At 46.6% G+C, this 10,154-nt stretch overlaps 1 protein-coding gene across 2 annotated transcripts in view; it reads left to right on the top strand.

The window, feature by feature from the left end:
* The first annotated feature begins 1,249 nt into the window (after nt 1-1,249).
* The window catches only part of SLC2A13 (solute carrier family 2 member 13), a 142,480-nt gene continuing 133,575 nt past the window's right edge, over nt 1,250-10,154 (top strand). Inside the window, exon 1 of one of the 2 annotated variants that reach the window (XM_041474649.1) lies at nt 1,250-2,061. In XM_041474649.1, coding sequence (XP_041330583.1) covers nt 1,515-2,061 — 547 coding nt within the window. In that variant the 5' untranslated portion in view covers nt 1,250-1,514. The remainder of the gene's footprint in view (nt 2,062-10,154) is intronic. The other variant, XM_041474648.1, reaches the window with a different exon arrangement.

Here is a 10,154-nt window from a genome sequence, read left to right as displayed (position 1 = left end):
GTGCCAATATACAAGAAGTACAAATTATAATATAGTGATGTTATGACATATACATTTCCCCAAAAATGCATTGCATCTGGAAGGGCCTTCCATGCACACTGGCAGTAATGCTTGCCTGGGTCCTCCTGGAGCTGGGCACCTCTCCCTGCTGACAGGATCCTCCAGGCTCTGCATCTCGTGAAAAATCCCCAAAAACACTGTTTAAAGGTGGAATTAGCAAAACACGATGCTCTACTTCTCAAACACGAGAACAAGCTCCAAACTCTGCTCCTACATGGTAAGAAACCTGTCCCCCTTTGAACAACAGCTGGCATTCTCCCCTTTTATTTGGAACAGAATCACAGAATTGTTAGGGCTGGAAGGGACCTCTGGAGATCATTCAATGCCCCAGCTAAGACAGGGTTACCTAGAGCAGGTTACATAGGAACACCAGGAAAACCAGGAGAGTTTTCAGTGTCTCCAGGGAGCGAGAGGTCCCTGGGCAGGTGGTTCCAGGGCTCTGGCCAGGCTCTGTGGCAGCAGCGCGGCGCTGGCTCCAGCTCCCCTCCGGGCGGGCAGGGACGGGGGCGGGCAGGCTCGCCCGGAGCCCCTGCAGCGACAGCCAGCCGCTGCGAAGGCATCAGCGCCGAGGGCTCTTCGGAGCTGTGCAGCCCCAGGGCCCTTCCTGTTCAACACCCTGAAAAGAGGGAGAGCAGGGGAGGTCGGGGCAATCAATCCACACTAACGATCTGAAATGGTCCCCGCAACTGGACTCGGAGAGCCGGGAGATCCCAGCACTGAAAACCCGCTACTTCTGTGCTCAGCAGCACAGCCAGCGTCACCCAGTGCTTCAGAGAATGACGAACGCGGAACGCTGTCTCCGTTCAAACGATCCAGTTATTAAATCAACTGCGATCCTTACGCGCGCCCGGCACCCGGACAGCGCTCCCCAGGCAGTGCGGAAACCGCGCGGAGGGCAGGCGGGCAGCCCCGGCCGGCGGCCCCCTGCACCTCATGCAGACGAGGGCTGCCGGCGGCAACAGCTCCGCGGGCTCGGGGACCGGCACCCGGGCTTGCGTGGCGCCCACCCGCCCAGGGCTTCCTTCCCGTCTTCCATCCCGACTTCCTTCCTGGCCCCAGCACACATCGCCAGCCCCGCCGCCCGCGAGTGAGTGCGGCGGGGGCGCTCCGTGCGCAGGCGCTCCGGGCCGCGCCTGCCCCGTACCGCGAACGGCGGGGGGGGCGGCCGAGCCCGCCCCTACGCCCGCCGGGCCGCGCTCGGCGCTGTCCCCGCCTGCCTCCGCCTCCAGCTCCGCCCGGGCGCTGGGAGCGGCGGCAACTTCCCCTCAAGTCCGCCCGGCGGCTGGGGAACGATGCGACCCAGCTGAGCGCGGCCCGAGAGGGGCGGGCGCGCTGAGGACGGGCAGCGTCGGCAGCAGCGGCAGCCCCGCCGCCCTAGTCTGAGTAGCCCGGCAGCCGCCCGCCTCAGCCCCCTGCCCTCCCCCGGTCGGGGCGGGAGCCGCCGCGGCCGTCCCATGTCCCGCAAGGCCAGCGATAATGTGGAGTACACGCTGCGGAGCCTGAGCAACCTGATGGGCGAGAAGAGGCGGCGGCAGGCGGACGGGTCCGCCGGCTCGGGCGCGGCGGCGGGCGAGCGGAGCCTCATCGCCGCCGAGTCCTGTTCCAGCCTCAACAGCGCGGCGTCGGGCGGAGAGCTGGAGCGGGCGGCGCGGCGCCAGTTCCAGCAGGACGAGACCCCCGGCTTCGTCTACGTGGTGTCGGTCTTCTCCGCCCTGGGGGGCTTCCTCTTCGGCTACGACACCGGCGTGGTGTCGGGGGCGCTGCTCCTCCTCAAGAGGGAGCTCAACCTGGACGCGCTCTGGCAGGAGCTGCTCGTCTCCAGCACGGTGGGCGCCGCCGCCCTGTCCGCCCTGGCCGGCGGCGTCCTGAACGGGCTGTGCGGCCGGCGGCCCTGCATCCTGCTGGCCAGCGGCCTCTTCACGGCGGGGTCCGGCGTGCTGGCCGCCGCCCGCGACAAGGAGACGCTGCTGGCGGGACGCGTGGTGGTGGGGCTGGGCATCGGTGAGTGCCGCACCGCCCGCCCGGCTCCCTCTCCCGCGGGGACCCGGCTCTTGCCCGGCGGGGGCAGCGCTCCCCCGGGGCAGGTTTAACCGAGCCGGCAGTCGCCCGTCCCTGCACGCCCGCAAACCCCTTGCGGTGCAGCAGAAGGCGAAGTAGTGCCGGAGTGCCCAAGGCTGGGGAGCTGGCGAGGGGAACGCTTGGCTGAGCGAGGTCCGGGGCGGGGTCCCATGGCCATCGCAGCGCGGTGTGCAGGGGGTCGGTGTCTGTGCTTGCCCTCTTCGATTTTATTACAGGTGGTGTAGTCCTGCCCCGTTGCTGGGATAGTTGTCTGTTTTCTGTACGAGGAGAATGGTCTCGCATCCTTTCTGCGGTTTCATGTTTAGGGTGGTCTGTCAGTGTCTACACCGCACGCCGCAGGCTTTGCATTTGAGGGGGCTCTGGGAAGTCAGGGGCGAGGAGATCATGCCTGTCTTTCTGAACAGTAAATACCTCTCCATTCCCCGCATAGCTTTACTTGGGCACTGAAGGAATGCCTCTGGGGCAAAATAAGGTTGTAAATCTCCCTGGTCTGAATAAGTTAACGCTTGCTTTGGAAGGCTTTGGATTTCATTAATGATATACTAAACGTGAATTGCTGCTCTTGATTTGCCTTCCTATATGGGTTGCAAGCAGTGGATTCTCGTAAAACTTTGTAGTTGTCCCAAGTAACTTGCAGTGATGAGGGCTGTTTTCTCTGACCTATGAGACTGGTTTCTGTGCCGACTATATCCTACATAGCCTTCAAGTTTGAGTTGCTCTTCAGCTTAGGCTGCCACCCTATCTTGCAGTAATTGAATTATACTCATCATCTAAGATGGGCTGTATGAGGTTAATCAGAGTTCTTGGACTATAGTAGGTATAATCTTGCATCCCTTTCTATCTGAAAGCACAAGGACAAATTGAGAACTAAGATTGTTTTCATCTGTGTAGCAAAGTTATGTTTTTTAGCCATTGGATAATTTCCTGAGTCCTCGGGCTTGTTATAGACACACTTTCTCTGATGCAAATCGTGGCCTTATTAAGGAAGAAAAGTTAGTGAGTCATAATGAGGGCTGTCAGAAATAAAATTGTCTCCATCCATGAAAGGGCTCATGCTGGTTTTCCCGTACAGCAACATCTTCAGGTTGCAGTTTTCCTACCTCAAGTTGGATGGTTCTTTTTTTTATTTTTCGTTTTGGATGCTACCTCTCTGCATGTTTGCTGTTTTTTCAAGACTTCAGACTGCAGAATGTTGATAATATTGGTCATAAAGTTCAGGAGGCAAAACTGAATTTGACTATGAGATTGCATGGACAAAGGAATTTTGATGGCAAGATGTAGTACATCTATTTAGTCGTAGATACTAAAAATACCAAATGTGATGTCTTTCTGTGTTTGTAAAGCTTGTCATGTTCCTTTCCTGTAACTGATTGCAATGACAATTTCAGGGGCTGTAGAGAAATGAAATGGATGGATTGTTTGCTTGACTCCTGCGTGTGTGTGTTTCGTAGAGAGATACCTAGACATGTTGGAATTGTCTGACAGTAGTGCCAATAAATGCTATTCAAATTGTTGGTGAGATATGAGACCTGGGACTTAATATAATCAATAAATAACCAGAAATGAAAACTAGGAGTCCTAGATCTCTTGTGTGCCTTGGGGAGAGCAATCTTTCTTTGGCCTGTGTCCACATCAGGGGCAGAGGTGGTGGTTCTGCTGGGACTCTGGAGAGCTAAGTAAGAAAGGAGAAATGTTCTGAGGATTTTGGAGCACAAAGACAATACTTTGTGTTTTAAAAATGTGATGTTTTTGCTTGTTTTTTTTTTTTTTTTTTCAAATTACTGACTGCTCTTCTTTATGTGATGTAGTTTAGGGCCAGAAACAAAGCTTTACCTCAGATTGCTGTAACTGAAGCATGACAAGAGACTCCAGGAATTGCAGAGTCCACCCATAACACGGTTTGTTTTACAAAAGAAAAAACCTGTTGTGGTTCAAAGCTGTTCTCAGATAACAAACTGGAACAGTTTCTACATTAAATCCCCCACCAGAGGGAGCCTGGATAATTTCATGAAGGCATTAGAAATTAGTGCAAGTTTTTTCTTCCCTTTCATCTCTTGGAGACTTCTGACTATCATTTTACTGCCCAAAGTAGGCCAGAGCTTCCTAGTGTTGGTGTGGAAAGTCTTTTCAGTAATGTGACATTTCAGCGATAATATAAACTGCTAAAATGTGGGGGTGCAGTGCTGTAGTGTTACAAATGCTTTCCTACCTGAAAACCAGTAAAAAACTTCTTAACTGTGTATAATTTTATACATTTCTTAGGTATCTTTGCTGTAGCTCTCTGCAAATTGCCCATCAAAAGATCTACTCCAGACACATGTGGGTGTTTTTGCATTTACTAAGTGAATTACTGTGTTATGATCAGTACTGTGGTGCTGTAAAAGCAGATGTGGCGATGTTCCTTCTGCCCTTGCTGGTTGCAGGGTAGATCAGTGTTAATTTTGTCTGTGTGAAAAAATGGCTATTTTTCTTGTGACTGTGATTTATAAAGGAATAAAGTTAAACTTTCAAGGATGAAAACCAGAGGATATATGCTGAAATGAGGAACATCTCTCATTTGTCTGTCTTGTCCATTTTTTACCATTTTCTTTAGAGGTGTTTTGAAATGGAAAAACTGTCCTTTATCTACAGCCATTACAGAATGAGATGTTTCTGGAAATAAAGACTTTTTCTCAAGGACAAGCCTAAAACTTCTTTTATTGTAGATATTGAATAGATTTTTTTGGTGGAAACAGTTATGTTCCCTTTCTGTCCCTCTTCCCACAGTATTAATACAAAATATAGAGAATTCATAAAAAGGGAAAACATGTTCAGCATGAGCTTAGAAAGAATATCCTTAGATCTTTTCAGATGTCAATTTCTAAATACATAGTTCATTACAGTTCCAGACTAAATGGCCTAAGAACAAGGTTATGGCTGTTATTCCCTCCCACTTGCCCATTTCCAAGCAGTTCTGGTTCCCTGGACTCTTTAGGAATTTGTCTGAGCCAGATGTCAGGAATGCAACACTTGGGCAGATATTCGTTACAGCAAATGGGGGCAGCGTGCAAACATTTAGGAAATTGGATTGCATGTGCTTGGTAACACTTACTATGATCTTCGCTAGGTAAAGAAGTCATTGTACAAAGTGCGTTTGGACCTTTGGCATCTGATAATGGTGAAGGCCTCCTCCTGTTGTGTTGGCTACTGTAGTTTAGCTGCTGTGCTTGACAGGAAATCTAGGTTCTTTACTTGGCTCGTATTTGGTCTGTCCCAAAGCCTGAGGTCAGGCCAGAACTGAAACAATAAAAGCAAGAACCAGGTATGACTGGAGATGAGAGTTATTTCTACTGAAAACTTGCTGTCTTGAGAAGGAAGGCAAAGAGTGAGAAGAGTAATCACTGGGGCTAAACCAGAGACCAGAAAGGATAATAATAAACAGCCATGTTTGCAGAATCACTTCTTTCTTGGGCTGTGATCAGTCCAATGTCCTAATTTACCTGAACCCATTGGCCATGGTTTGCCAACAGCTCATCTGTCTGCAATGGGAGTTGTTTATCCTTTTGCCATCTGGGGATGCTGAAGGTTTTAAGCTTACAGCTGGTGTAGGTGGGTGTTGGCATGGTGCTTCAGGGAGTGAGCTGTTCAGGTTACTTTTTCAAGAACACTTGCATACCACCTGTGGAAGGAAAGCAGTTTGAGCAGAGTTCAGGAAGTGACAGCATTAAGCTTGCTCCTCCATAGCTGATCTCTGTCTTGATCTACAATCTTTAGCTGGATAATTAGATCCTCCTGTCTTGTTTGGCAGGCAGAATAAACGGTGCTCAATTAATGATCAGCTTTTCAGGGTTTTGTTTTCTTGCTCAATGTGTGGCTTAGGCATTACTTAATGCACACATTACCCAAGCTCCCATGAAAGCAGAGTTACTTAGGATTACAGAATGTGTGTGTTAGTGAGTCTGCAGTGCAATGGGGACCTGTCTGGTTAGGTGCCTTATCTTCCTGTCTCTCATACATGAGGTTTCTTCGCAATGTAAGCCTACTGCTCAGTGCTTGCTTTGTGCTCAAAATGTCTCTAGTATTTTTTTTAAAGGCTATATTTGAATCTGACATATGTAGTGCTTCTGGTAGCATCTTTTGACTACATATGTAGGTCATTTTCTGAGCAGAGGAAGCAAGACTGTATACAGAATTAGGCAGGAGTGAAAAGTTCTGGCATATGGTTGTGGCTCCCCTGGTGGTGTTGGCTTCTTTTGACAATAAGGTTCAATGCCAAATGACAAAAATAACCAAATAACCAAAGGACTTGCATTGTGTAGTACAAACTCTGTATGATATTTGAAGTGGTTGAATAAAGGTCTGCCATATAATCTGGACTATGCTGTGGAAATACTAGAAAATAAGTGGTATGACATGTTGCCTATGAAAGGTTAGGGTATGTGTGATGGTTTTTATTACTAGTTTTTTGGGTTGGTTTTTTTTTTTTTTTTTTTTTTTTTTTTTTTTTTTTGTTTTTTTTTTTTAATACGACTGAGCTTTTTCAGGTATTTTTCAGTGTATTTTTATCTTGGAGAACCAGATTAATCTTCTCATCCTGTCTCAGCAATCTGATATGGGAAGCTCTGAAGCTTCAGTCTGTTTTTGTAACTGAGTGTCCACCAGCTTTTTTTAAAGGAGTTTATACCTTTTGGTACATTTTGGAGTCACCCTCAATGCCCAAATATGCTGTGCTGCTTCTGACAGATGCTTGTAATTTTCAATCCAGAGGTTCATAGGCTATTTTTACCTCTGGAGACAGTGGTTTGTTAGTATAAGCTGGCAGTAGGGATGGAATGGGATGGAGAGACAAATTTCTGGGTTGTTGCAATTAATTCTTGTGCTGTCATTGCCCACAGATGGTCACCCAAGTTTCCAGGATCTAAAGGTACTGACATGACTGTGTGTGCTCAGGATTGAATCTCTCTATCTTAAGAGCTTAATCTATTCTTGTGCAAAAGCATCTGGAAGGATATATTAGCTTCTGATTGGAGCTGAAATCTTTCAGGGTACCAGGATTAATTTAAGATTAAAAACTGTATATTTTGAAGTCCTCTGATTTTGTATGCCTTGGACAGGATACACAGTACTATGCTCAGTTCACTGTCACGACTGCACTGACTCCATGAATGTTTTGTCTGATGGTATAATACAAAAACCAACAATTTGCACAGGAATGTTGCTACCTTATATTCAGTGACTATTTTAGAATAAAATATTAAGTACACAAAGTTATAGCTAAGAGAATTTTTGAATTTTTGATTCTTCTGGACACTCCTTAAAGTCATAAGGGAGCTGTTTTGGCCTTTTTGCTATTGTTTTTAATTAACTTGAGAAAGAAATTAATTCCCATAGTTCATAAACATTAAATTTGTTTTCTGTCTTTAAAACATGGGAATTTTTCTAAGATAATTTTCCCTGTACTTGGTCAAACTGTTCTATTAAAACATAATCCCTGTTGGATTATAAGAATCTTTGTTTATTTCGGAAAAATATAGAAAGCATCCATTTCATAGGTGACATAAAATTGAAATTATGGTCTTCTTACTCCTGATAAAAAGGCAACTTGAAGGAAGCTTGTAGTGATAAACACAAGTGTTTTCTTACCTTGAAAAATTAATGTGGGCACTGTAGGTGGGCTTATTTTCAGAATGCTTTGTTTGCTACAGGAACAGGAGACCAGTGGCATCCACTTACTGTGAAGTTAGAGACAGCAGATCGTTCAGCTGGAACTCTTGGGTCTGAGTGACTTGTTTGGCTGAAGTTTGCAGCAGTCCTGTCAGCAGAGGCACAAGTCAGGATATCTGAGGACAGTGCAGGCAGCAGATTCGAGGTGCTGGCTGCTGTCTCGTGCTGTGCACTGTCAGAACTGGCACTTCATTTTTGTCTGAGCATACTAGTCTGTACTTTGCCAATTGTATCCTGAGAAGCAATGAAAAAAATGAATCACTGAAAAGGAGATGCTGAAAAGAAGAGGTCTTTTAAATTATGTTTTTCCTTATTTCATTATCAGTAGACTTCAAGATTAATTACAGCAGATGTATGCTCTTAAGTGGAGTTTTATAGAATATATCCTATTTTGAAATACATTGGTTTCTTTTTGAAATAGTATTTTAAGAATCTTAGGGATTATTACCTTCAAATATGGTAAGCTTTTGGGTTGCAAGTCCTGCAGAAGTCCTGAAAATTGGTGATTTCTGCTTAAGATGGTTGGACTCAAAGTGAGAAACTGTGGCTGTGTGGCATGCTGGCACCACAGAGGTATAATGGGCCTGATGGATAGCTTTGTTTGCAAAATTGCTTTATGGGTCTTCATCAGTGGGCTTTCACACCTGACCTGTACAATCCGTGTTTCTGGTGTGAAGCTTGTGAAGAGCATGGGTCTGCAGTGAGCTGCTGGAAGCCTGAAACCAGTGACTGATGAACATCAGGAGGGCAGAGTTCCACCTTTGGGCTTTTCTTTGCAATGATTATGCCTGTGAACAAGTGTCAAGAGAAGCAGTTGTTAACTCTGTTGTAGAGATCTTGTGTAACACAGCTCTGGATGAGTCTGGAGCCATTTGATTACTTTAGCTAAACTCTCTGTAAGTCTTTTAATGCAACTTGGGTGCAAACTCTTCTAAAATGTATTTTGCACATGATCGTTGTAGAAATGAAGGTTTAAAAGCACATGTTCCTGTTCTTTCAATTTCTGATCTTCCTCTGATTTGTTGTCAGATTCAGACTGGTTTTGTAAAGGATTTATTCAAAGTAAATGCATGTTCTGAAGGGGATTTTTTCATAGGTGGTTTCTTATTTTGGCTTTTTATATACCCAGTCACTGAACTTAGGTTTCTTAGCTCAGATAGTCTGTCCCTCCTTCCTTCACAAGTCCCTTCCAGACATGCTGCTGGCACGGATGAAATGCCACACAGTGACCCCAGAGCCCTCTGCCCCATCTAGCTGGCTGTGGATGGGCCACAACACACTTTCAGCCATGGGGTTGGCCAATGTGTTCCCAGTTCCCCCTAGGTTTGGTCTCTTACTCAGTAAGGGTGTCTGCCTCTTCTGCAGCTGGGGACAGCCCTCCTTTTGTGTTCCTCCCTTTCAAACCACAGATTCTTGTTTGAAGTCCCCATGTGTGCCCTAGGGATTGCACCTGGCTTGACTTTCTTTGGACTTCTGCCATCATTTCATATGAGTGTGTGCTAGTGAGCTCAGACACTGAAGCAGTTGTGTAAATTTAATAAATAAATAAAGAGGTGTATGTTTATTGATAAATGCAACTTTTTGCCTTTACCTTGGGCTTGTCCTTTAGTTGTCACTCGGGGGTTTTTCCCCCCTCCTCTGTAGATGGGTTTATTAGTTGTGTGAACTCAGGAGTTGGCAACCCAGCTTCTCTGCCTGAACTTTTCTTCCACTCTCCTCCTTGATTTTTCCAGTGTAATTCAGCAATGGAGCAGCTCTCTAGAGGAGGTTTGTCCTTTGACTAATCTGAATGGCTTCTTGGTTCTCATTAGAGCTGATGTTTTCCAGGACCACCTAGCACTGACCTTGGGGTTCATTCTTTGTGAGTGTTCTACAGCAACAAGCATACTCTACTTCTACTCCTGAGTGACAGGACAACTTTCAGCCAAAAAAAATTTTCCAGGCAGTGTGGAAAACCACAGGAATACCTGATGCTTTTAGCACATGAGCTGTCAGACACTGCAAGGCTGAAGTAAGGATTCCCTTTCTTCTCCCTGAAGGCCTGTGGCAATTGCTTCAGGCATCAGTTCTTGAACTTTCTGGTCTCTTTTCAACACTGTGTTTGGGAAGGTCTGAGTTCCACAAGTCTCATCTCAAGTGGTGGCTTTGAGGAGCTCTCTAATCCAATGAACAGCCAGCCAGGCACATACAGCTGCATGCTCAGTTGTCTCTGAGGCAGGAGTGGTTGTCAATCTCCAGATGATAGACACAAAACCAGGAGATGCCAGAAATGGTGGAGAATCAGCTATGTAAACAAAAATGTGTAGCTAAAA

This window comes from Pyrgilauda ruficollis, unplaced genomic scaffold (genome assembly GCF_017590135.1).
Source record: "Pyrgilauda ruficollis isolate IOZ18807 unplaced genomic scaffold, ASM1759013v1 scaffold33, whole genome shotgun sequence".
Classification (NCBI taxonomy): Eukaryota; Metazoa; Chordata; class Aves; order Passeriformes; family Passeridae; genus Pyrgilauda; species Pyrgilauda ruficollis.
Note: the sequence above shows the minus strand (reverse complement) of the source record. Positions and strands in the feature narration are given on the sequence as shown.